Source organism: Sus scrofa, chromosome 3 (assembly GCF_000003025.6).
Source record: "Sus scrofa isolate TJ Tabasco breed Duroc chromosome 3, Sscrofa11.1, whole genome shotgun sequence".
Taxonomy (NCBI): domain Eukaryota; kingdom Metazoa; phylum Chordata; class Mammalia; order Artiodactyla; family Suidae; genus Sus; species Sus scrofa.
Window position 1 is genome coordinate 132,383,418 of NC_010445.4, and position 26,617 is coordinate 132,410,034.

Consider the following 26,617-nt stretch of genomic DNA (forward strand, 5'->3'; position numbering starts at 1 on the left):
CGGCGCAGGGGGCACAGAGCTGGCCCACGGGGATCCAGCGGACGCATGAGAACAAAACAGGGTCCGCGGGGAACGGGCTGCAGGATGTCTAACCAGCCCATGGTGGCCCGGACTTGAGGGGCAGCTCCGGGCCTGGGGGCAGAACCCGACCGTCGGTCGAGCAGGGCACTAGCCGGAACCCTGCACTTCCTTGGAAGAGAGCACGGGAGCCTCAGAGCCGGAGGACCTTGTGAGATGGGATGTGTTACCGCCGGGTCCCTCATCATCTGATGGAAAATTCTTAGCTGTGCTGCAGAAGCCAGAGACTGGCTTCCTCCCAGGGCCGTGAGGGGCGGTCAGGGGTCTCCGTTCTGGTCTGATCACAGTCCTCACCCGAACTGGGGAACGTGCAGCAGGATGACCCGGGCCTACGAGGGGCAGTATTTTTAGGTCCCAAACGGTGAAACCTGTAACACCAGTTATGTCAAAGTCCCGGGCAAACCTGCGCATTCCCCAGTCTCGGGGCGCGACAGGCACAGGGGCACAGCCCCTCTCTGTGCGAGGCCTTAATGCAGGCGACCGCAGGACCCTCAGCACACGTGTGCCTCTGCCTCTGGGCTGTCACCCCGGTGGCTCAGCCTCCCTGGATGTGGCCACCTCACCTGTGAAACAGGCGCTGTGGTGACGGCTGCTGTACCGTTGATGTGACTAATGCCCCCCCCTCCCAGGACGGCCCGTGCGGCCGGATGGGACCCCTCAGGGGACACTCAGGCTGAGGCACCGAGGAGGGAGAGAGGAGGAGGAGCAGAAGTGGCCGGGGGGGAGGGCTGGGGGGGAGATCTGGGGGGGAGGCCTGGGGGAGATCGGGGGGGAAGTCTGGGGGGAGGGCTGGGGGGGAAGGGCTGGGTTCCAAGTCCGTCCGCAGGTCCCGGAAGGTGAGACGGAGCACCTGTTCCGTTCCGCCCCAGGAAGCCCCATCCTTCCGGGAAGCCTGGGGTTCTGCTCCCAGGAGGGGAAGGAGGGCCCTGGGCTCACTCTGTCCACCCCGAGTGGGCGCGAAACTGGCTGAGTGGGAGGGGGACTCGGGGAAGGGGAACCACAGGAGAGGGGGCAGAATCAACCTTGGAGAGAAGTGAGGCTGAGACGCGAGGGTGGCAGAAGCATCTTCCGTCGTTTGGTTGGAGGAAAAGGTTTATGAGTACACGTCATGTGTAAATATGTTGCCGCGGTGCCCGGGCGGCGCCAGCCCCGCAGCGCTTAGGAGACAGAGCCAGCCGACGGCAAGGAGGCAGGGTTTATTCCACCAGCTTGTCCGGATGCCCTGATCGTCCCTCCCACTGCTCCCTGGCCTGTGAAAGGAACGCACGCGGGTGGCATCTGACTCTGACCCTGCGGGCAGCACGTGTGGCACACAGGCTGGTTCCTACTCGCAGAGGCCTCGGGATCCACAGCTCAGGTCCTACAGGAGAGAAGCGGTGATGAGCCTCGGACCAGCAGGAGCCTCACCCTGGCCCTGGCCCCGCAAGCTGCCCAGGCGCCCCGCCGGGACCCTGTGCCCGTGCGGCTGTGAAGGCCTCTCAGTGGCATGGCCTCCCACTGGGTGGGGTAGTTGGGGTTCCGGGCTCGGCAGGCAGGTGCCAACACCAACGGCACTCTGCCTGCTTAGGACAGGATCATTTTAGCTCTGAAGACCCTCGAGCCCTGCACCCCAGGCAGGCCCCGGGGGCAGAAGCGACTCTTTACTGGAACACTGCCAGGGCCATGCGGGAAGGTTTAGATGATTTTCACGCGGATTCAAACAATTGCAGTTTCAGACGCACACTTTGAAGAAGCCACCCCTTCTCTCAGCCCCGTTAACCTCCCTTCAGCCCCCGCCTCTCCTGAGGAGCCCTGAGGACGCCCTCGGACCCGAGGCCTCCGCGCCCGGGAGAGGGTGTCTCTTCCCTCCCTCTGCCTCACGGGCTCTAGTTTGTCTTTCCTTTTGAGACAGATGAGCCTCCTCCTGCAGGCACAGGTTGTAGGAGGACAAACACACAGCAGGAGGGTGTGGCAGTGGGGGCCCGGGTGACGTGCCAGCACCCCCAGGGGTCCTATGACTCCTGGGGCTGGAGGAAGGCTGGCCAGGTGACAACCCACCTGATCCACCTCCAGAGCGGGAGCAGCGCCCACATCCCGGCGGTTCCCGCATCCCGGCAGCGGCGGGGAGGGGCTTTTCCCGTCTCCTTCTCCCTCCCCGACGGGCAGCAAGGGCCTGGCATCCGCGTGTGTCCTGTGCGGAAACGCCCCCAGTCACTGCTTGGGGCTTAGAGGAGCTCGTCGCATCGCGTCTGTCACTCTCGGGCCGCCTCCCCTGGCGATGGGAAGGGCCCACGGGCCGGGGGCCGCCTCCTCCGGGGCCGCGTGCAGAGCCCCTCCAGAGGGTGGCCTGCGAGTCAGGCCTGTACAGTCCAAGCCGCCAGAGCACGGTCGTGACGGCGGGAGGCCGCGGGCGGGCGCTCCAGGGTAGGAGCCCCAGGGCAGCTCGTAAGTGTGCAGAGCACCGGCCACGACAGCATCTCGCCTCGCTTATTTAATCAGACTTCCGATCAGCAAAGGCACGTATTCGAAAGCACAGCCCCTCGAGGAGGCTGAGTTAGGGAGCACAAGCCCACCCTCAAAGGCACTTTTCTTCTCACGGTCACGCCAGCGTCTCCTGCATCGGGTGTAATTCCCCTAAACCGTGAGCGTCCCGGAGCCGCAGCGTCTGCTCCTCTGGTCCTAAAACAACCGCCCTCGAGGCGCCGTCTCGTGTGTTTCAGCGGCAGCGCGGCGCTCCGTCAGGGGGGCGATCATTGAACGGGGTGACTCATAACACGTGGAAATGAAACACCGCGCTCCTCAGCTACCGACCGGCCGAAGACCGGCCGCGCGACCCGCACTGTCCCACATCCTGCGCCCTCGTTCTTCTTAATAGTTTCTATTAAAATGCCTGCGCCCTCAAAAAGCGAGTGGCTCGGGGTCTGATGCCGAAGAGCTGGGAGAGGCCGTGCGGAGGCGAAGGGCGGGGACGAGTCGGCCCCGGAGGCAGCCCCGGCCCAGCTGCCACCCCGAGACGCTCAGACCCGGCCACCGAAGGCCGCAGCGGCTGAGCCGTTTGAACGTAAGAGTTCATCCTTCAATTCCCCGGGTTCCCCGGAGTGGGGGCCTGAGGCAGGGAGAGGGATGAAGACTAGGGTGTCACCAGGGATTCTTTCGTCTCTGAGAGGCCTTGGTAAGAACCTTTACTCCCACGAGAGGGTCTTTCCATTCAGCCATTTAATGTTGCGAGAGTCCGGCTCCGCTGAACCTGACAGCCTCTCACGAGCACCCCCCGCCCCACCTTCGTTATCTGGAGCCGTTGAAAGAGCCGGAAAATCTAATACGTTGCACCAAGCCGCTCTGGGGACAGACGGGCTCTGAGGCCTCAGACACATGAAGTGGCAGCCGCGGGTCGGCTGGACAGCAGGACTTACCACCTGCAAACCACCGTCCAGGCGAGGCCTGCGAGGCCGCAGACGAGCACGGCGCCCAGCGCGATGGAGACCACAGACGCCCGCGGGAGCCTCCCGGCATCTGGAAGGTCAGAGCCGGTCAGTGTGCCCTGCCTGCGCCCTGCCCGACCCCAGCCCGACCCCCTGTCTGACCCCGAGCCCGAGCCGCCCTGGCCCCGGGAGACGAAGCTCTTGTGTGTAATTTTCCTTCCACGGGCCCCTTGCTCTGCACACTGGCTCTGCGTCTCCTACAGGCTTTGCTGTGCTTGGAGCTGAGCTCTGCTCTGCACTGAGCTCTAATTTCCTCCTGCAGAAGCTTTAACAAAATGTCTTGCTATTGTAAAGACGTTGTAATTTTTCTTTTACAAGAGATAGAAGCCAAGTTACGATTCTCGGATCCGTGGCTGAGAGGCTGTGTGACTTTGAGCAAGCCAGTCACCCTCTCTGTTCTGCACGAGGGGATCAAACATCATGCTTCTACACAGAGATATGTCACTGGGGCTTGGAACTATGGCCACGCTGCCCCGGGGTTCACAGCAGGCCTGTGCCTCAGGCACAGTCTGGGCTCCGTGAACTGCCTGCTCCCTATTCCCGAGGCCGTGGCAGAGCCGAAGACACCACCGGCTGCCGTGTGGCCAGAGGATGACACTTCAGTCCTCCTGCTGCTTGTAGTGTCACCAGCCCCCTCTAGGTCTCACCCACGCAGGTCCTGCCGTCCTCCCCAAGCACGAGAGGGTCCGAGCACTCGCACAGGACGCCACCCTTGGTGTTCTTGCACCGGGCAGATGCGTGGCAGGGAGGGTCCGTCTCGTCTTCACACTCGTTGATGTCTGCAGGACAAGGGAGAGGTCGGGCCCCGCCTCCCAGCCCCCTCCCCAGGCGGGCAGCAGCTTTGGGGCTCCCTCCCTGACCCGGTCCTGGAAGAAGAGGGTGGCGCCTCCCGGCTCCCTGCACCTTCTTTGCAAAGGGGACACCCTGGGTCCCGCGGCCGCCTTCCTCCGGCCCTGCTTCTGCTCATGCTGGCCCTGTGGTCACTCTGACCCACTGGCCCGCCTGCTTCTTCTGCCCCGTCCACTGCGGCCACCATGGCCTGCGATCGCTCTGGGGCTCATGTTGACCCGGACTCGGTTCTGACCATTTTAAACTCTGTCTAAGAGCTGCAAGGGCTGGGCCGTGTGGCCAGCCGGCCTGGGGCAGGGTCGCTGGTGGTTTGGGCCACGTGGAGGGCCCGCGGCTGGCCCCCTCGAGCCCACCCTAGACAGGCGTGGGTCTGCCTTGGCTCCCAGCCCGCGTCCTGCTGGAGCTGATCCAGGCGGGCGAAGAGGCGCAAACTCCCCAGACCCTCGGGCTTCTGATCTTCTGTTTTCACGCGGCTCTCGGGTGGGGCCATGGCGTGTCCCCCAGTTGCTGCTGGACCTCGCATCGCGGAGGCCTCTGTTTCTCTGCCCCTTGTCGTCCCCTCCCCTTGAGGGCAGCGACCAGGACCTTCCTGAGCCGGGGCTCCGGGCTGAGTCTTGGAGTCTTGGGGGGTCTCCAGGGCTCCAGCCCCGCTCTTCAGAGCCTGGAAGCCACAGTAACGCTCACGGGTGCAGCCTTTCAGGTCCAAGCGCCCGACGAAAACGTTGTTACCGTGGGGACACATACACAGCATAAAACACTGTCTTATTTTTTTGTTGTTTTTTTGTCTTTTGTCTTTTCAGGGGCACACCCGCGGCATGTAGAGGTTCCCAGGCTAGTGGCTGAATCAGAGCTGCAGCTTCCGGCCTCCACCACAGCCACAGCAACGCCAGATCCGAGCTGCATCTGCGACCTACACCAGAGCTCATGGCAACACTGGATCCTCAACCCACTGAGCGAGGCCAGGGATCCAACCTGCAACCTCATGGTTTCTAGTTGGATTTGTTTCCGCTGCGCCACGACGGGAACCCCGTCTTAATCGTTTTTAAGTGCACATTTCCGCTGCGCGGAGTCCATTCACACGGTTGCCAGCTGTGACCACCGTCCGGCTCTGGGGCTGTTTCATCTTCCTGAATGGAAACTACAAAATCGAGCGGGTTGGACTTGGTTTCCCTTTCTTGCAAACAGCCGACTCTCCCGAGTCCGCCTCCTGCTTCCTGGGCGGCCTGCTTACACGGCAGCGCGGAGGGAAGCGCGACGGAAGGTCTCCTGGGGCCCAAGGGGCCTTTGGCGTGTCTGCTCGCGGCCTGGCCCTGGGTCGGCGCCTGGGGTCGGGGGGAGACGCCCGTGCTGTGAGGAGGGCACGTCTCGGCCTGCAAACGGGCCCCCTCGGGGAGGCAGCGTCTAGTCTTTTGCCGCTTCTGGTCCATCTGGGAGCTGGCGCCGCAGCCGCTGCCCACGAGCCTCCCCAGGTTCCAGCCCCTCCCCTCCCCGTCCTCCCGGTCACTGGACATGTCAGCAGGTTTTGCTGGGACTGTCTCGGTGCTTCTTTTTCTGGAAAGATGTCCATTTGGGAACATGGTCCACGAGGAGGCGTTGCCATCTCTGTGCAAACACTCCCATTAGATACTTGGGCTCGGAGGCGCCTCTGTGACGTTTCTGTGTTTAACGTTTATGGGGGTTTCCTTCCAGTTTTTAATGATTAGAGTCAAGTTGCCGGACCATGTTATGTAAGTTACGACGACTCGCACATTTTAAAGGTTATTTGTTTTCAAAGGACATTTATTCTTAATCTGTATTTGAAAAATGCAGATTTGGGGTCAGGTCGTGAAAAGAGGCTTTGAAACTGACCTTTACAGAGGGGGGGCGGGGAGTCCCACCCTCGGGGGGTGCAGGTGATCTGCGCTGGTCCTCGGAGCCGGAACCCGTGACGACAGGAAAACACCAGCACGCGCTGGCCACGCTCCTCACAGAGCAGGAAGCCCCCGTCTTCCACTGGGTCCGGGAAGCCACACGCGTCCCCTGCGCAGGGTTGACAGGCTGGGGCAGGGTCCTCCTCCCCCCTCCGCACCCCTCCCCCCAGGGGACACCAGGCAGCCCTGCGCTGATTTGTGGTGGTCACAACCCAGGGGCTGTTGGAGTCCAGCTCTAGGGGCCACAGAGCACAGGGCAGACCCCACTCCAGGGCCAGGAGCTTGAGGCTGGGCCCCAAGGGGGGACTCTCCCTGGCGCCTACTGTGCAGCGTCTTCCTCCAGGACGGGCCAGGCCCGGAAGCTCAGCCTGACCCGCTCCCCCCACCAAAGGACATGCTTCCCAGAACAAGCAGGCCTGGGGGTTGCTTGCTTCCTCCCAGGACCCAGACGCCACTTCTCCTGCTGCGAAGTCCCTGTCCTTGACCTCTGCTGGGGTGGCTCCTGGTAGCGGTTACCTGGAGGAGGGGCCTCCCTCCACGCGCCCAGGTCCATGCCCTGGATGCTGGCACACGGCTCGAACTCCTGAGGCCACTGGCCCACCCGGAAGGCGTCAAGGGGCACGTGGGACAGGCCGCTGTTGTCGCAGATGACGCGGGACATAGAGTGCCGGCTCAGCTCGCGCCTCTGGGCTTCTGTGAACACCCCCGGGTTCTCCCACCAGAACCTCCGGGGGGACACATGAACACAGTGAGAGCACAGCCTGGCCCTGCCACCCGCCCGTCTGCCTGTGGCCTGCAACCCTCCACGCGGCACCGGAGCCACAGTGCGTCCTGGGAGGAGAGAGGCCGGGAGGGTGCTAGACCAACCCCATCAAGCAGCCTGGCTGCACCGATTTCCCCGGGGAGCCCTGTGCCCGCCCCATGGACCTCCCTCCAGCCCCCCAATCCCCTGTGGGCTCCCCCCCAACCCCGCCCCCCATCAGAGATGTCAGATCCTGGGAAACGGTCACGTCCCCCAAAGGCTAAACCGCTCACCAAACTGAATGCCAGCGAGCGAGTCTCTCTCCATCACGAAGGGCTCCGTGCAGGGACACCTTCCATACTAGGCACCCCGTGTCCCCGCAGAGGGGACTGGTCACGGGCACCTACCGGTCGCCGTCCCTCAGGGCCCTCATCTGCTTTCCGATGATGCAGGCGAACAGCGGGCCGGTACGCGCCCCAGGGAGGAAGCTCTCGGCCAAGCCGCCCAGCCAGACGTCAATGTTATCCGGATGCTGGTACAGGCCCAGGATCCTGTCGGCCACGCGCCCGTTGGCAGTGGCAGCACTCAGGTCGGCCCAGGTCTCGAGTCTGGACAGGCCGCAGAATTCTCTCCACTCGTTGTAACCTGCAGGGGAAAGGGCTGAGGCCTCCTGTCTTGGGGTCAAAACACGCTTCTGTCTACCCCGCTGGCTGTGGGCCACGGAGAGGGGGCCGAGGAAGCAGGGTCAGGAACAGGCCACGAAGCCCTGTCACAGCCCTGCGTCCTGCAGCCCCGCACCCACAGCCCTGGGCCCACAGCCCTGCACCCTGCAGCCCCGCACAGTCAGAATGTTCCAGCACAGGTGATGGGGACTTACTGAGAGTCTGTCCATCAACAAGCTGGGAATCACACCTGGAACAACGCTGAATCCCACACCCCCAGGGGCCCATGTTTTCACCCAGTTTTCACCCCTACTGAGAAGTGGGGCTGCGCTCACCTCACATTCGGAGGTCACACCCATAGGTGCTGGGTGGGCACATGCCCCAGGGCCCCCCAACACACACACACACACACACACACACGCACACACGCGCACACACATACATGCCCACGGAGCCACATAAAGGATAGTGCTTGTCCGACTCTCGGACTAGAGGGCCCTCCTTATCCCCACGGCTTAGGAACCTCTCAGCACCTGGTCCCAGGGGAACGCACCTCTTCCTCCCGCTCTTCCCTGACGTCCACCCCGATGGCACACCCAGGCCCCCACCCTCTCTGGCTTCACTGGGTCGTCAGCCTCACCACCCACTCCTCCATGTGAGTCCCGCACACCCACCCACCCTGCCCCCGCTGCCCTCGGTGGCACCTGTGTGTAATACATGCATCTGCACCAGGCAGTGTCTACACATGATGTTATATTTCTGATGCTATAAACCTATAGATGCGGGGGTGACACCTGCATCTACGCCGTACAAAGCCCATGCACGATACTATCTAATGCTATAAACCCATGGGTCCACGGTATGTAACACATGCACCTGCACCTGCAGAGTCATCAGGAAGACAACAGCCTGGTCCCCTTCCCGGGGGCCCCATGGGTGCCTGGGAGAGCAGAGCTGACCAGGGCCTTGGACAGGTCCTAAAGGTTGACCAGATGGCTGAGCTTCAGGGGCTCTAGGACAGAAGGCCACGGAGGACAGGGGGCAGGCTCAGGGACGGACAGTGTGGGTTGGGTAGGTGGGGGGTGGGGTCAGTGTGGGTGTGTGTGAACAAGGCGGGGAGTAGGGGGGAGCACTGGGGCAGCTGCCTGGCCTGAGATTGGGCCCACCGGCCAGCCCCGAAGGCAGAGGGGTGATGTCCACTGGCCCCAGGGTGAATGTTCTGTGTCGTGGGTCCTGTCCCTGGAAGCCAGGCACACACGGGCCATGACCTGCCCAGGAAACGGCCACCCCTCCAGGCTCACTCTCCTGGACACCTCAGCCTTTCCTGATGGGGGCTCAGCATCTGAGAAAAGCTAGACAGCCTTCATTCCCACGAACTAAAGCGCTTTCAAAGCCACTTCTTAGGAACTGGCCCTAGACCTGCAGGTACATTTCACCGAAGATCGAGACCAACGGGCACCTGGCAGCCGCTGCACGAAAGGAGCTGGGAGGACCCACCTGGAAGGCCGTGGTCCCGGCCCCTCTGCAGGTTGATGGAGGCCAGGTCCAAGGTCCCCGAGTTCGACAGCACGAAGAGCCTCTCTGTGAGCTCCTCGTTCATCAGCTGGTCCTGCACCTGCAGCTTGGCTGGTCTGGCCAGCAGGCCCCTCAGGACAGGGTCCACACCACCTGGAAACCGCAGAGAAAAGGCCAACTGTGCTGGTTCTGAACAAATGCCTCGTGTAAGGTCAGGAATTCACCTGCCGGGTCCCAGGATTCCTGGGCCCTTAGGATGCTGCCTCGTGGTGGATCTGCTGTCTGGACCCCAACAGGCCCGACTGGACCCCAACAGGCCCGACTGTGAGGTGCGTCTTAAGGGGCCTCGATGGAGCCTCAGGGCAGAGGGTCTGTGTTTGTTTTCCAGCAGCAGAAACTCAAAATCAAGGAAGCACTTGCTGAGGCTAAGGTCCCAGTGAAGGAGGCCCTGCCTGGCTTGGGGAGCAGACAGGAGGCCCAGGCCTGCACCTGGAGCTCCGGGGACTCAAGTAGCCCAGTGTTCTGATCAACAGTGTCACTGTTGACATCTCATTGGGTGCGTTTATTTTCACCACGCCAGCTGGTGATCACAGCGTGTCTGGCCGGCAGGCAGCGGACCACACCTGGCTCCCCGCCCCCCACCATGCCTCTCGGGGATGCTCACCTTCTCGCAGGAGCCTCCAGGGCTGGAAGAAGGCAGCCCGCAGTGGCAGGTGGGAGCCCGGGTGTTCCTGGAATCGTGCGTCCAGCCTCCGCACCAGCGGGTGGATCGTGGCGTGGCCGAAGCGGAAGGCGGCCGTGGAGAACACGTTGGACACAGTGGGGTCCACGGCGGGGTCGTAGCCCTGGTAAGGGCCCACGTGCTGCCCAAAGGCCTCGGCGCCCAGGATTTTGGGGACGTAATCCCGCAGGGTGACGATCTGTGGAGAAAGGAGAGCGGGTGGAGCCGGGGCGGGGGGGCAGCCGAGTAACGCAGGTGCTGATAAGACCGGTGTCAGATGCCTAAGATCCCGCGCAGACGCTGCACAGCGCAGCTGCAGGCATCACATACAGCACACCCGTGGGTTTATACTACCAGAGACCGAATATCACGTGCAGACATTGCACGGCGATGCTGCAGGCATCACATACAGCACACCCATGGGTTTATACTACCAGAGACCGAATATCACGTGCAGACATTGCACGGCGACGCTGCGTAGACGACGTAGGGCAGGCCCGTTGCGTGGGTGGCTCCCTGCCCCCATGTTCGAAGGCAATGATGCACAGCTTAGAGACCACGTGTGAGCTGATGGCTTTCATCAGTTAAAATGTAAGGGGACAAAGGCTCCTCTGTGATCCTCCTTTGTCTCCTGAATCGACTCCACCAATTGCCATTTCTTTGTAAAAGCCACAGAAACATGGCTGTAAAGGGACCATCAGTGGTTTTAACAGGAAATGAATTCGTGCTGTGGGTTTTATAAATGAGTCTAAATTCCTACTTTTGGCCCCACCGCGTGGGGACACCCTGCTTCCTGTAAAACGAGGGGACAGACGCTGAGGCGGGCGAGGTGCCTTCGTGAGCAGATGACGAAATGAGAGGCACAGATACGATGGCTCCTTCGACCACGTTTCTGCAACAAAGGCTCAAACTGACCCCCTCAGAAAGGATTTGGGGGTGTCTTTAAGGCTATCGGGAGGTCCGCTTACGAGGCGAACTCCATGCCCAGGAGGGCAATGGGGCGGCTGGCCCGGGGGGCGTCTCACAGAGAGGCCGGGTCGGTGGGCACCAGTGTGGCTTTGGGCCCGGCCTGGCGCAGACCTGCTCGCGCAGGTAGCCTGCAGCGGCAGAGGCGTCCCCTCCCCTGAAAGGACGGTGACTCCTGATTCCTCGAGCTGTTCTGAGGACTGAGGCAAAGACTAGCACAGGGGGGTGCTCTGTCAGTGGTGAATCGGGTGCAGTCCCGGGCCTTGTAATTTCAGGAGAACTGCAGGCAAGGGTCTGCTTCCAGGTTCAAGAGCATTTGGTTGTAAAAATCAGGGTCAAATTGTTTTGGTATTCGATGAGAATATTTTGGTCAATAAACCACACGTGCCCAAGGCATATAAACCAATAGGACAGGTTCTATCGTAGAGAGAAGGGTGTTACATCGGAGCTGATGGGTGCAGGAGGTCAGCCGTGATGTGATGTTCTCAGACTGTTGGAAGCAACAGCCGAGCACCTGCACCCTGGGGTGCCTCTTCCCAAAGACCCAGCTGGTTCTCCACTCCGCAGGGCGGGGCTCACATGAAACACGCCGGTGTTACAACACCGCCGTCCTTCCTCAGCTGCAGAAGAATCCCCTGCATCCCACTGCTGCCCAGTCTATCCTGGACCGTGTCCTCGTCCCCCAGCCACCAACATCTACAAGGCGACGCCGGGCACAGCAGGGCTCTGAGCCTCTCTTCCGGCCCCTGGATGCCTGGACCACAGTGGGCCAAAGGTGGACGAGGAGCAGGCTGGGCCCCAGAACAGCCCGTCCCACCAGGTGGCCCCTGTGCGAAGCTGCACAGGACCCCAGACGCTCCTCTGTAGGACAGGATTTGTAGGGTCACTGAGAGGATAAGGGGTCCCTTCAAGGGCCTGACAGAGACGCACACGAGTGGTGACGGCTGCTTTGTAATGCACCCTCCGCCCTCCCACCTGCCCGTGAGACCAGTGGCCTTAGTCTCCGTGTCTGAGCATCTGGTGGGTGTGAGTCACTTTTCCAACATGACTCAATTAATAATTGACCAACTGGACACTTCAACGGGTATCCGCTTAAAAATTAAAAATCATCACAATAAACTCATTTCCACTTATTGCCAATTCACAAATCTCACACCAATTTTTTTTTTTCGTTTTTCCCTTTGTCTCCCAAATACACAAACATCAGAATCACCTGGGGCCAGCCCTCGCAAAGGGCTGCCACGGAATTAAAGGAGTTAAAAAAGCTCAGGAGCACTTAGGATGGTCTGGACATCGGGAGCGCCAGCGAACTGTGCCGTCCCTCGGGTTCTGGTGGGGTGGTCACCGCCGCCCCCCGCCCCCGCCCCGCAGCCCCCCGCTGCGCACCTGGTGCAGAGCGCCCACCACCTTGCGCGCCTCCTGGTAGACGGTGTCCGCGCTCCAGTGCGCGTTGAGGGCCTTGAAGGCCGCGGCCAGGCGGTTGTGCTCGCGCAGCCACAGCGTGTGCAGGGCCGTCAGGCCGGGGACCTCGCTGGCGCGGCTGTCCCCGGCCAGGAAGCAGGGCGCGCGGGCGGCGGGGGTGCCCGGCTCGGGCGCGCAGGCGGGGGGCGCGGGCGGCGGCGCAAAGGGCAGGAAGGCGCGGCCGGCGTCGCGGTGGCGCGTGTTGACCCGCAGCAGCCCCTCGGCGCTGGTCCAGTTCCGCAGCCTCTGCTCCTGGGCCGGGGAGCTGCCGTACACGGTGGACGCGTCCAGGAACGAGGTCAGCCCGTTCATCTGCTGGCGCGGGGCTGCCCAGGACAGGTTGCCGACCAGGGCGCCTTGGCGGCCGGAGCCGCAGGCGGCCGACGAGCGGTAGAAGGGCAGACAGGTGGCGCCGGCCGCCCCCGAGGCGTTGGTGGGGAGCTGCGAGAAGGGGACAGGTCAGTGAGGTGTCTAGAAGCTCCGGGCCGCTGGGACCTGCCGTCCCCCACAGGCCCGGTTCTCTGCCAGATGCTCTGAGGGATGCTCGGCTCCTCCGAGGGGAGCTCAGGCCCCCGCCCTGCCTCCTCCCCAGGCCAGGTGATGAGACTGGAGGGAATTCCCTTGGCGCAGGGGGACCCAGCCTCCGTGGGGCCCATGGCCCCCTCCCCCATTCTTCCTTCTGTGTGGTGCGTTTTGTCTTGCCTGTTGGATCCACCTCTGGGGACGCCAGATACCCTGTCCCTGGCTGGCCCACCAGGAAGCTCCTGCAGGGTGGGGGCGCCTGCCCTGTCTGCCTTCCTAGCTCAGGGGGGCGGTTTGCAGAATGGATGTGAGGGCCCCCAGCCCCAAGCCATCTTTGCTCATCCATAGAAAATGTCCCTTGTCAGCTTCGGAGATGTTTTAAGAGAAGTAATTGGAGTTCCCATGGTGGCACAAGGGGGTCTACGGTGTCTTGGGAGCACTGCGGGCTCGATCCCCGTCCCGGCACAGTGGGTTAAGGATCCAGCACTGCCGCACGTAAATCTTCGGTGGGGACTGTGGCTTGGATCGGATCCCTGGTCAGGGAACTCCATATGCCGCGGGGCGGCCCGGAAAGAAAAAAGAGGGAAAATAATGAAAACTCCTGCCTGCACGTCTCCTTCCGTGCAGGACAGAGGGAAAACTAGCGTAATGTTGATGGCGAACCCGTCTGCCACATTCGTCCCAAGTTCACAGGCACCCGTTCTGAATCTAGCACCTGTGCGCCCAGCGGTTCGTCTGGTAGGAAGGCACATGTGCCCAAGATTCAGGGCAGCGCGTGTTCTCTGCTGCTATCGGTGACACCGTAACTGCGCAACCAAGCTGGAAGCACTCAGATGCTTGTCAGGAAGCAAACTGGTTACGTAAGTTGTAGTGCAAACTCCACGGGGTATTGTGAGTCATAACCACCCAATTTCTGTCCATTTAATGATATGGAGTCAACTGTCAGAATTACTGCTATGTGACCTGTGCCTGGTTCAGTTCATGCACATAACAGGACGCAATAGATGACAACAAGGTTTAAGTGTGTGTGTGTGTGTGTGTGTGTGTGTGTGTACACACTTATGTTTATACACATATATCCAGAGATAATTTCTAGCAGGAAACAGGAAATTCATAACAGCTGCTACCCCCTTGGGAATAGGACAAAAGGTGACTTATGTATTTGAATGTTTCCGGTGGCGTCTGTTGGTTCCATAGTAAAACCTAGGCCTTCTACAGATCCTACCTGTGTGTCCACAGATCCTACCTGTGTCCACAGATCCTACCTGTGTGTCCACACATCCTTCTTGTGTGTCCACAGATCCTACCTGTATGGGAAAGCACGGACTGCGGTTCTCGCAGGTCAGCTGGCAGTCGGCTCCGCCCGCGAAGGCCGCCTTGCTGGTGCTCTGCGGCGTGAAGGCGATGTCGTGGTCGATGTACTGCCCCCACGCCATCAGGAGGTCAGAATACTGGCCGTCCTCCGTAACAGCCTCATTGGAAACGTGGATGACTTGTCTGGTCACCTCCCGGACCTGGGCGGGAAAGACCAGCTGTCACGTGAGGAAGGTGCACCCGGGGAGCCGGCCTGCCACCCTCAGGGTGTTGGCAGGGTCCTGGAAGGTGGGCCCTGGAGACCGAGCTGTCCTCCCCCAGATGTGTTGGTTTGCGGTGATTTGGGGCCGAGGCGCAACTTCACGGAGCCTTAGTTTCTGTGTTTTCAATGGATGAAAACTGCTGATTGCTCAGGTCTGTTGTGGGGATTAAACAGTGTCCTTTAGTCCCTGACTCAGGGGGTGGGTCCTGGGCCAGGGGCGGGTCTGAGGGCGGGCCTGGGCCAGGGGCGGGGCTGGGCCAGGGGCGGGTCTGAGGGCGGGTCTGAGGGCGGGGCCTGGGCCAGGGGCGGGTCTGAGCAGAGAGGATGGTCTCCTGCCTTGAAACCCAGGGTTTACCTGGCCTGATCTCAGAATGGTTTGGGGTCGGTGACCCCTTTTTCTCCATTTCTTCCTTCCTGAACCAGGCTGTTTACAGCTGTTCTCCTGTGCCCGTCCCTTGCATTTCGGGACAGATTTGCTTTCTGGCTTTGCAGCCCCAGGAGGAGGGGAGTTTTGTCCCCAGAGCTGCCCGCCTCCACTGAGAATATTCCCGGGATGAGATCTGGGACTCTGACCATGTGAGAGTTAAGTTGGATTTGGGATTTTGAGCTGCTGTGGTAATGGGCTGAGACTGGGCAGGGTCGTGGATGGAGTAGGTGTGTTTTGCACGTGGCACAGATGCAGTCTTCTGGGGTCAGAGGATGGACTGGTGGGCAGAGTACGGCCCCCGGAGATGGACATTCCCCAATCACACACCAAAGGGGGCTTTACAGGTGCAGTTCCTTTAAGGATCTCTAGCCGGGGATGAGCCTGGATTTCCAAGCGGATCTGATCTCTGATGTGAGTCTCTTCCTGACTCAGAGTACCTGCGACTTTGGAACAGAGGCACAGAGAGAGGCAGGCTTGCTGGCCTTGGGTCGGGGCGGGGGCGGGAGGGGTACAAGCCAAGTAATGAGGCTCACCCACTGGTCTATCCAGGGAAGCGAGCAGTCCAATTTGGGAGCAAGGATCCAGTTTTTAACTCAAGCGGTCAGTAGATTAGGAATGAGTTTGGTAAATGATCTGCCTCTGGGAGTGAGTGGCTGTGGTAATCTTTGCATAAATGAGTGGCTGAATCGACTCTAAGTGTCTCTGAGCCTGTCTGGTCTTCTTCTGCCTATTTGGGGGGAGCTGGAAGAAACAGCTGCCCTGTCCTGCTCACTAGCTGAGTGGCCTTGACCGGACAGAGCTCAGCCAGTTCCTGAGCCATCAGGGCCTCAAGGGGCAGAGGTGGGCACAGAGGCACCAGCGGAGCCAGAGCTCAGGAGAAGGCCACGTCCCTCCCAGGCCGGGGGTGGGAGGTTGTTACGTCCTGGGACCAGCATCCCAGTCCTGTGAAGCAGGGGCCCCAGGCACTGACCGGGGGCAGCGGGAACCCGTTGTACAGGAAGTGGGGGTTCCAGCCTCGGGGCTCAGTGACACCGTCCTCGTAGGCGGGGGGCAGCCACCTGGCCAGGGCTGTGTTGGAGGCGCCCCACCTGGGGTGGTCTCTGTGGGGACAGAAGGGCATATGTCTGAGACGCAGAGGAAGAAGCGACCTGTTCCCACAGGCCTTGCCCAGGAAGCCACTCGTCCTGGGAGTGGGCATCCAGGGTGTCCAGCGGGGACCACACGCCCGGTGGTGGGGGCCCCTCTGGGGTGTAAGGTGGGGGTGCTTCAGGGGAACTATCTTCCGAAGCCGCCCTCACGTGCCCTCCTTCCTTGGCGCCCAAACCTGAGGCCTTCTGTGCCCAGAAGCTTCCGGGCGGGACCCCGGCCGCCCCTCCTCTGGCCCCATCACCTCACCGGGGCTCTTCCTGGGGCTCCTGAGACACACCTGGGAGCCCCGCCATGCTGACGACCTTCGGCCAAGGCCTCCCGGGAACGGGAAGTTGCAGGGTGAGAGCCGGGGACGGAAGGCATCTACCGCCGGGGGCCTGGGCAAGCCACGCACTGGCGTGCGCGACTCGTGGGTGAAAGGAAGCGGCTCCGCTGGTTCTTAGCCCGACGGTGTTTACAAAGGTTTACACACGTTCAGGAGACCCTCCAACGGTGCCCAGAGACCCCCTCTCGATGGTGACCCGACTCCCCGCGGGGAGACTCAGGCCCCACGGGGCTCACCTGTTGTTGCAGGCGCCCGTGATGAGCCGGTACTTGTTGGCCAGGCAGGTGTGGGGACAGCTGGGGGGCAGCATGTGGGGCAGGCAGCCCGACAGGTTTGCGATCGTGCTCAGGAGCTCTTCCGATAAAACGTCTAGGAAAAAACACCGACGCATCAGCTTCCGGAATGACAAAGCGCCTGGTCAGGCCAGCGTTCCGACATGGGACGGGGGCACAGAAGGGGCCCCACCATCTGCGACTGGGATTCAGACAAAAACCTCGTCAGTCTGGCAGGAAGCTCTTCTTTCTCGTTCTCCCCCAGCGTCCTCATTGCCAGGATGTGGGCCTTCGGCGGCGACCTCTGCCCTGAGATCTTGCAGGAAAGCAGCTCTGGGAGCGCAGAGCCGTCGCAGCCTTGCCTGTGGAGTCTCCACCTTTGTCCCCATCGCAGGCCGAGGCTGTGTCGCGCGGCCCTGACCTCAGGAGAGAGGGAGCAGGTGGCCTGTGTCTCCCAAAGCCCCTCCCCCATTGTCTCCTAACTGCGTCCCCGTGTCCGGCTGCAAACCCTCCTCTGTGGCTTCGCGCTCCTTTGTGGCCCCTTCCTGTAAATCCGTCTAGTTTAGGGCCCCAGAAAATAGTCTCTTTTATTTTTTGGCCAATCCTGCTGCTGTTTATTTGACACATCAAAGCAACGACTGCTTTCTTGTCTGTTGGTGGAAGATCACTGGTTCCTTCTCCAAGACGTTTTGTCTAGACCTTCGAAGCGAAGGCCAAAAGCTGCCTGGCCAGGTCCTGATGGAAGTGGAGACGGTCACCAGGAAGTCACCGGAACGTGCGCTTTCTGTGTTTACACCGGAGAGAACGAAGACGCGCTTCTTAATAATGAAAGTTGGCTAGGCAAGCGCTGTGGATGCGGAGTACATCTTAGACAGCGTGTCCTCGGGGATGGAGAAATTCACAGTCCTTAACCCCGGGGGCCCCGACTCTTAGTACCGGAAACGCCCAAGCTCACGCTGGAGCAGAACAAACGAGGCCGCTAAAAACAAGCAGGACAAGCCGGTGCCTAGGCGCGCCGGGCAGGGGCGCACCAATGTTTGGGTGCAGATGTTTGCTGATGAGGCGATGGGAACCCGTGGGTGGACCCTCTCACTTTTCCTCCTTTTCTAAGTCTTCCTGCTTGACGATGCCGCTCACGGAAATAAGCGAGAATACCCTAAATTACAGGGGCCTCGGAACAACAGCCCTTCGACAGCTCTCGACTGCTCCAACGGAAACCACTGCAAGCGAATCTTTGGTTGGCATAAAATTCAGCTCAACTGGTAAGGATTGGGAAATTCTGGTTGATCCCGACTTACCTGAGTCGTCTCGTTCTAAAGATTAAGTCAGCATCGCTCTGATGTGCGGCTAGTAAGTCCGCGTTCATTCAATCTACAGTCCGTTGGAAAGGTAAACTCAGAGACCAGGAAGCTCACGGCACCTCATTGAAATAGTCTTGATCAGTTCATTAAAAATCGTGTTTTTCGTCCCTCACCACGGGACTGACAAATGTGCCTCATGGTCGAAATTGCTTTCATCTCAGTGTCTTAATCGGCAGAGCCGTTGAGGGGCTGCCGTTGGTCCTCCTGCTCCCTGCGCTGCCCGTGGCCGGCCGCCTGGACGCCCCTCGTGGCCCATTTCAGGGACGGGCAGGTCGGTTCCCAGAGGCCTGAGGAGGGCGCCCGAGGAGATTTTCCCCTGAGAAGCTGGGCGGTCGCCCCGTCTCCCTGGGATTCACTGGCCCCGCGTTTTCACCAGGTCGTGGGGGCCTCGGAAGAGCCCCTCCACTGTTTCGCCTCAGAACAGGAGGCTGGGGTCCTTGAGCGGAGTTTCCAAACCGGGTTTGAAGAGCAGGGAAGCAGCGGTTTCCCAGAGTCACAGGAAGAGGCTGTTGTTCAAAACGCTGACCAGCATTTTAAAGAACTGCTGCTTGGTCCCTGAGTCGCGCCCTGCGGGGACCCCTCCTGACCCCGAGCTGCCCACCTGGGGTCGGCATTCACCTGCGGGGGCGGGGCGCTCACCTGTGGGGAGCTGGTCAGTGTCTCGCCTGCGGCAAACCCTCCTCTTCACCTCCTGGACCGCCGTCTCCATGATCTCCGCCGCCCGGGATGCTGTGCGGCTTGTGGGCTCAGGGAGTTTGGAAAAGGACAGAAGCTGCGACGGGGAGAAGATCCCCCTCTTGCGGAGGTTTCTAGGCACAAAGAGGAGATATAAACTCTTAAATTCTCTTGCGGAGCTTCAGTAATTGCTTGCGAATCAGCTGCTTTCGGAGCACCTGCCGGGTGACGGGCAGGTGGGGGTTCACGGATGGGGCTTATGCAGACCCGTCCCCGAGGGTCGCGGGACAGTGAACGATGGGACAGACGTGCAGACACCCTGCCAGCGTCCAAAGGGAGGAGAATGACCAATGCTTGTCTTTCACAGACTTCCACCTGCAAACCCATTTGATCCTCTCAACAGCTCTGTGAGATCAAACTTCTCATCAAAATCCAGTTAGACATCCGGGTTCCGGTGGTGGACGGGCTCAGAGCCAGGCCCCCTCTGGGTCCCAAAACCAAACATGCTGAGGCTGTGACCCCGCTCTGTCCACACCAGTCAGGGGGCAGCTCACCGCCCAGCAGAGTGGGCGACAGAGCTGTTGGCTCTGAGAACCCAAAACCCCCTGGACGGGGTGAGCCAGCCACGCCAGTCCCCCTCCCCCTCCCATCCCTCTGTCCTTCTGAGGGTCGCGGGCCTTCTGGAACCCAGCAGCTCCACCACAGGGCTCCCCTGCCCACTGGCATTTCAGGCCTGGGGACCCCAGAGGGGCAGGACCAAGGTGGCCTCTGTGACAAGCTGCTGTCACCTGGTGGCACCTGCAGGAGCTCTAAGCCTCACCTGAGAGCAGCCAGGCCAAGCTTAGCGGCAGAAACCGCCTCCCCCTGTGCTCTGATGTCTGATTCACAGCCTGAGTCTGGAGGAAACAGCCCGATCGTGCTTCTGTCCCCAGCTCTGATCCAGTGGCCCTTTGTGTTTCAATTATTAGTGGTCTGGGATGTGCCCTGCTCCCTGGGTGGCACTGCCATGCAGGTGCAGGTGCAGGTGCAGGCTCAGCACTGACCACACGACCTCATATCTTCAGTCATTGCTTGTCAAAGCTCAGGAGACACACTCTCACACCCACACCCACTCACCATACACTTGTACGCACGCACTCACAACTCTCACACACGCACACATGCGCACACACTCATGTACGTTTAGCTAAGGTATGGATTTGGATGCTGGTGACCCCCCCACAGACACTGTCATTCCCTCCAGTCCCGCGGGGACTCCGTCCTCTCTGGCAAAGCGGGGGCTACTGTCCTCATGCGAGGTGTGTTTCCAGGTCCTGTCCTGTGACCTGTGCACCTGCAGGTGTCTCCTGTCTCCTCAGAACCGCTCTGGGGAGGGGCCTCGGGAGCCCCGGGGGCTGAGGCTCTGGCCCCCGATGCTGCCAGGAACCTGGGCTCTCCTGCTTCTGTCACCTGCGAGGACCCTGGGCACCGAGTGCCCGGCTCATGAGCAGGGAGAAAGCCCGGACCTTTGCCGTTGTGGAACCGTGAAGGCCTTGCTCTCTTTTCATATCGAGAATCAATTTAGTCGCTGCTCTAATTTAATGTTACTAAGAAAAGTCTTTTTCCTTTTTCACCTATAAAGTAGCAAGATTTGCTTTGAGATCTAAAACCATTTCATTATCAAAATTATTACCCAAAGCTGGTTCTTTATAACCTAATCAACCATAACATTTTGACCTTTGCGCTGTCATTGCCTCATTAAGTACAGTACGCGTCTGTCTTTGCAGAAGGAACATGCCCTTCCTAAGAGTGAGTGATGCTTTGTTGTTGTTGTTGTTGTTGTTGTTTGTTTTTTTGTCCTTTTAGGACCGTACCAGTGGCGTATGGAGGTTCCCAGGCTAGGGGTCAAATCAGAGCTGTCGCCACTGGCCTACACCACAGCCACAGCCACAGCAACACGGGATCTGAGCCACGTTGGCGACCTGCACCATAGCTCATGGCAACGCCGGACCCTTAACCTGCTGAGCGAGGTCAGGGATTGAACCCGCATCCTCATGGATGCTAGTCGGGTTCGTTACCCACTGCGCCACAACAGGAACTCCAGTGAGCAATGCTTTAACTTCCTCACATCCGGCATCCAGCACAGAGCCTCGCACACCTAGAAGCAGGGCTTCCTGATGAAATAGATGCAGTGTGATGGGTCTGTAGAGTATTATTTGAGAGTCATCAAAAGCACATCTTTCCAACAAAACGTCCTACCTGGCTTCCTCAAGCTCCTTTAGGACCAAGGGCAGGAAGCCGCGACTGCGCCCCTGGGTGCCCCCCTCCTTCGTGGATGGTAGATGCCACCGTCTGGGGCACGTCAAAAATGCCTGACGTCATGAGAACTGCTTTTTCTCTTTCTTTCCCCTTTGATTGAAGTTTTTATGAAATAAGCGAAAGGGTTGCAGCCAGTATGAACAGAAGGGAGTTCTTCTGATGGAATAATAGAGAATTACATAAATCCGCCGCTGCCTTGTGGTATTTTGCATCTTGAGAGCTTATATAATTATGAGTCAACGTCCAACAAAATAACACATTTGCGACGATAAAACCTGCTTCTTAGATATTTATTTGTTGTGTTTGTTTTACAAAGTCTAATGCGAGACCCTAATATCCTTAACATCGATGCCACTTTTACCTTTAAAATTGAGGTATTTCCTAATGATTTAAGGAGAGAGGTGGGCAGATTTGACCCCAGGAGGCAGTGCAGCCGTGTCACAAGCCTGGGCGGGGCCGTGTCTGGACCCCTCCTCCCTCCGGCTCTGGGCCGGCTCCGGGGAGCCAGGCTCAATCATGCGCCCTCTGGACCAGGACGGGCGGACCCCCGTGTGCCCTCGCTGCCTTGGCTGTTTCCCGGGGAGGGAATTTGAGAGTCAACCCTGGGTCTTTCAGTCCTGCCCGCAGGATCCTAGAAAGGTGAGTGAGCTCCTGCGCGTTCAGCTCCTCACTGACACAAGGGAGGAGATGGTGCAAATCCGTGACGCCCCCAGGGACCGGCGTGCGCGCCCCCGCCCCCACCTGGACGGTACCTTCTCATCGTGGTGTGAATGGCCTCGTCCACCAGGAGCCTGCTCGCCTCCACGAGGCCCGCGACGCCAGATGCCTCCGTGTCCCCTGCAGAGGGAACGGCACACGATCAAACGACGCTCGGCCACCCCGACCCGGGCTCTCCTCCACGTCCAGCCTGAGGGAGTGACCCCGGGGCCTCGGGGGAATTGTCCCCCCCGGACTGGGCCGCTGCCTCCAGGAGCCTCCCCCACCCCCGAGATGGGTGTTTCCTCCTCCGAGGCGGAGACGCCACCATGGGGTTCAGAAGGGACCCAGCTCCGTCCAGGTCTGCTTGGCTATGCCCGGCCAGGCCACAGCAGGCCAGGCCGGGCCAGACCAGGCCACGGCAGGCCAGGCCACAGCACACCAGGCCGGGCCAGGCCAGGCCTGCTTCTCCCTCGCCCGAACAGCTCCAGGGGCTCTGCGTAGCTTTTTCCTGAGCGCTGGTTACCTAAACCATTAACTCAGTTTATAGCAGTAGCCTAGTTTAACCTGTGCATTTACAAAAGACCATCGACTCAGGTACACCAGCGGTTTCCAGTGAAAGACTCCTTTTTATTTTCTTGTGCTCGGAACGTGCACTGAGCGCTGGTAGCAAAGTCTGTCTTTCCCCCACATCCGCGTGCTGAGGTCCTAACGCACAGCTCGGTGTCGTCGGGGGTGGGGCTTCGGGGGCGAGAAGGGCGGGCTGGCCCCTCGCCGTGGGCTTCCCTGCCTGTGCGGCGGGCCCACGAGCTCCCTCACACCTTCCTCCACGTGAGGACGTGGCAAGAAGCCGCCGGCTCTGCCCCGGGGAGGAAGGCCCTCCCCAGACACTGAGTGTCCCCCCCCGCAGCAGCGCCCACCCCCAGGCCCGCTGCTCTGCTACAGAAAAGAGCTGGAACTTGGGAGGCGGTGGTGCAAGGAAACATGGCCGTTCAGGAGGAAGCGACTCACTTATTCCCACAGACGGGCTTTGAAAACAAGCAGGCAGGAATGTGGAAAGCTTCCTCTCGAGCTGTTCCCTTGACGGCCTCCAAGGCCTTGGTTTTGCTCCAAGCTCTGTTTAATCCTCACTTTAATGCTCCCTGTTTGCGCAAGTCCAGTGAATTGGAATAAGTAGGCTGACTTTCCTTCTCCAGCAAACCCGCTCATCAGGCCAGCTCCCCAAACTCCCACCTGCGGCACCTGCTCCCCAAACTCCCACCTGCGGCACCTGCTCCCCAAACTCCCACCTGCGGCACCTGCTCCCCAAACTCCCCACCTGCGGCACCTGCTCCCCAAACTCCCACCTGCGGCACCTGCTCCCCAAACTCCCCACCTGCGGCACCTGCTCCCCAAACTCCCCTCCTGAGGCAGCGCCTCTGTGTCTCCTGTCCCTTTGCCTCCACTCTCTTGTAAAGGCTGAACTTGTTGGAACATTTGCCATACAGATAATGGCACATAAATCCCGGCTTTGCACGAACACTGGAAACGGATCCCAGCTGCATAGTGAACACATGCCGTTTCCGTGATGAAGGCTGTAGTCAGAGTTTTCCAGAGGGGACTCAGCTTTTTTTTTTTTTTTAGGGCTATAGCAGCAGCATATGGAGGTTCCCTGACCAGGGGTCCAGAGCAACTCAGGATCTGAGCCACGTCTGCGACCTACACCACAGCTCACAGCAATGCCGGATCTTTAACCCACTGAGTGAGGCCAGGGATCGAACCTGCGCCCTTGTGGATACTAGTCAGGTTCGTTTCCACTATGCCACAATGGGAACTCCAAGAAGGGACTTATACTTTTGATATGCAGGTCCCACACTGACTGTGAAACCTAAAACGAATGCCCAGTTGTTCCCCAGTGTTTACCAGCCAGATTCAAACACGAGTGAATTTGGATCTGGGTGGTGGGGGGGTGGAGTTTGGCCACAGCTCTGCTGTGTCTGAGACCCCGTGGGCTCCACTTTCTCAGCAGTGAGCAGGTGGCTGGACCCCAGCGGGGAGCAGCCCACACAGCCTACCCGACCCCGAGGGCCCCCTACCAGCAGCCGGGCATCTGAGGTCCAGCCTGGAGGCCTGGAGCCTGTGTCCTAATGGCCTCGGGCTGGACACCCGAATGCTTCCCGTCACGGGTCTGTGAGCACACGCACCGCGGACCCGAGTTCAAGGCAGACTCTAGTGGTTCCGCCACTGGGATTTTGGCCGCGGAGAAACACAACCAATCAGGTACCTTTCAAAGAAAGTTCATCCGTGAGTCATTATTTTGTTTAGAATGAACTTTGGCTTGTCAACTGGAAAAAAATTACTGTATTAAAAGGCTGTAAAATTGAAACTCTGTGGGACTAATCATATTTTCTAAATACATAATTTGCCAAGTAAACAAGACATTAGCCAGCTACAAAATATTCTAATGAACAGTAATAAATGAGGCACCATGGTGTAGCCTTTTTTCTAGATGCTGTATTGCACATTGTTTTTATATATACTGAAAGTTTGAGGGAAAAAAAACCTCCTAGAGATGGGAAAATGACAAAAACTGCTCTAGCAACGCTGTGATGTGGTATCTAAAACTAAAAGCGCCAGTGTGCAGATATTTTTATATTCTGATGAACAGCTCTCATAAGCACTTCGTTACCTTGGTTTTGTAGACCTAGGACTTTCGTAAAAATGAAACGAAGTAATTCATTTAAGTCACTAAACAACTGCTATGCACCGTCGTCTGTCGGGTGTGGGGCTGGGGGGCTGCCTGCGGTGGGGGAGGTGGCACCACTTTGAGGGCATTTTAAGGGGCCCTGGCTTTTGTGTCTGCTGGTGCTGCTGTCCGGGCGTGAGGCCCTCGGTGCTGAGGGCAGAGGGTCTCATTAACACGCAGATAGAAACGACGTGACAACTGTCCGGGGTCTCGATTTGCATACTTGGGGGGCAGATGGCAGGCCTGCCTCTGAGCTGGACCCGGGCCGCCTCGCGGCCTCGACGGCCGGGCTGCTTTCCCAAGGGGCCTGCGCGTCTGCGGAGGACGTGGGTCCCACCGTTGCTAAGGCCACCGAGCCCCAGGACGGAGTGGATTTGGGGAATCGGAGGCTCCCAGCAGGAGGTGCCATCAGTGCGGGACCCAGACCACTCAGGCCTAGGGGGCCAAGGGCGGGGGCTCTGGGGAGTGTGGGGGAGCAGGATGTCCAGGCCCAGGTGGCCCCAGGGGGCCAGCCTCCCCGAGAGGCCTGCATCCCGGAGCCTGGTGGCCACGTGGCCCTGAAACTCGCTCCTTCTCTCGGCTCCAGTGAAATCCTTTCTCCGTGTCTGAGATTGTTTCCCCCTGTTTTTCTCAAACCAAAGCAAAGTTTGAGCCGTGGCTATTTGAACCGCAGCACAGCCGTACCTTTCTGGAAGGAATTGGACACCGCAGGACCCTGATTCAGAAAATGCGGCCCAGAAGCGATGTCATGAAAAATGGTTCTGTAATAAAGGGACAAACAGCTTTTCCCAAAGAAACGTTTCCAAAGACATGAGCAGGTAAAAATGGACATTTTCTATTGTGTAATCACAGGAAAATGAGTCATTTCTTCAGAAGGAATTGTGTTTGAATCTTTTAAACTGGAGAATTACGAGTTTTCTTGGCCAGGGGTGCAGAGCCCCGAGGGGTGGTCCCTGAGTCTGGAGAGTCTGCGACACCCCCTGCTCGGGAGCCGGCCGATGGCCCCAGGGGCTCAGGAGATGGTGACTTACAGTTACTCACCCCCAAGGAGGTCCTTTCGTCTCAGGATGGATGCGAAGAAAGCTCCTGCACAGGCCACGGCCAGCGTGACGCCCAGGACGGCCCGCGCCCCCATCCTGCCGGGAGCCCCGGGCGCCGTCCCCTGGTGAGTGCGCGTCTGTCAGCCGCCTTCACTCGCTGGTCTCTGCGGGGCGGCTGCTCCCAGAAGCCGGGGCCGAGCCCTGGGGGCGCTGAGCGGCCTGGAATGGACAGGCCGTCCCTGCCCAGCTGTTTGCAGGCAGCTTTCCCTCTTTGGCCGCTTGCTCCGCGGGGAAGCTCAGCGACAGCCTGTCCTATTCCCCACGATGCCAGATGGTGCCGAATATCTGGGAATAAAACACCTATTTCCCGTTACTTGACTCTGCAGCACACAGTGAGCCAGGCGAGGAATGTAGAAATTTAGAAAAGGGGTGAATAGTTCCTCGGCGCCTGGGGCCTCCCCCAGCGTTCTTCCTCCTGCTTGTAAACTGATTTCAGTGACAAAGCACGAGCGCCCAAGCCATCACCTCTCTCCTCCGAATCCCTCCCGCTCTTGCTCACGCTTCCAGGACCGCGGACTCTGCCGACAGCGTGGTGCTGCCTGTGCGGCCTGACGAGAGCGCGGCTTGGGCCGAGGCTCTGGGCTGCCCAGGCAGCCCTGCCCGGTGCCCGGTGCCCGGTGCCCACCGCCCGAGGTCACAAGAAACCTGCACCAGCTCAGACCCGCCCCCCGAGGGGCCCTGCGCCCAAACAAGGGCCTCCCTCATACCACTGTGCAAGTGTCAGGGGTGGAGTTCTCACGGAAAAAGGACAGAGAAGGGTGTGCAGCCTCACCTTCTCCTCTGCTCGGCCTGGAGGCGGGTGTGCGGGACGGGTGAGCTCCTGCCTGTGCCTGGCGGCCGAGGGGCCTGGCCGCCTGCATATAAGCAGCTCCTCGGGCTGCTCCCCGCCCCCGCCGAGCTGGACCAGCTCCCGGCCCTGTGCCGGCTGCACGGTGACCGCCGCGTTTGCAGAGCGTGTGTAGACAGCTGGAGAGCAGGTGCCCGTGAAGCGGAGCCTCCAGCCGTGGAGGGAGAGCCTCTCGGCGTCGGGAAAGGAGACCCGAGGAAGAGCTCAGAGCCCTCGCATCTTCCTCCCGAGCGTCTCCCCGACCCACACGCCTGAGAAGAGCACGGTCTTCCTCAGAGG

The 26,617-nt window shown here is 60.0% G+C and overlaps 1 protein-coding gene across 3 annotated transcripts; it reads right to left on the reverse strand.

Moving 5' to 3' along the window:
* Positions 1,260-26,333, reverse strand: TPO (thyroid peroxidase). Of its 3 annotated transcripts, XM_021085891.1 has the most exons (16): positions 26,264-26,333; positions 25,433-25,776; positions 21,723-21,807; positions 18,637-18,806; positions 16,601-16,733; positions 15,861-15,990; positions 14,195-14,401; positions 12,291-12,806; positions 9,882-10,137; positions 9,200-9,370; positions 7,448-7,685; positions 6,815-7,023; positions 6,237-6,407; positions 4,187-4,318; positions 3,471-3,570; positions 1,330-2,248 (listed from the first exon to the last, which is right to left on the reverse strand). In XM_021085891.1, exons 2-16 carry the CDS (start codon positions 25,524-25,526, stop codon positions 1,774-1,776), a joined length of 3,087 nt encoding a protein of 1,028 aa, XP_020941550.1. In that variant the 5' UTR covers positions 25,527-25,776; positions 26,264-26,333; the 3' UTR covers positions 1,330-1,773.

Coding starts and splice junctions, on each gene's coding strand:
- TPO (XM_021085891.1), bottom strand. CDS start 25,526: ATGGGGGCGCGGGCCGTCCTGGGCGTCACGCTGGCCGTGGCCTGTGCA. Junction 18,807..21,722: donor ATTCACACCACGATGAGAAG/GTACCGTCCAGG, acceptor CTTTGTGCCTAG/AAACCTCCGCAAGAGGGGGA. Junction 10,138..12,290: donor TGGTGGGCGCTCTGCACCAG/GTGCGCAGCGGG, acceptor CTTTCTCCACAG/ATCGTCACCCTGCGGGATTA.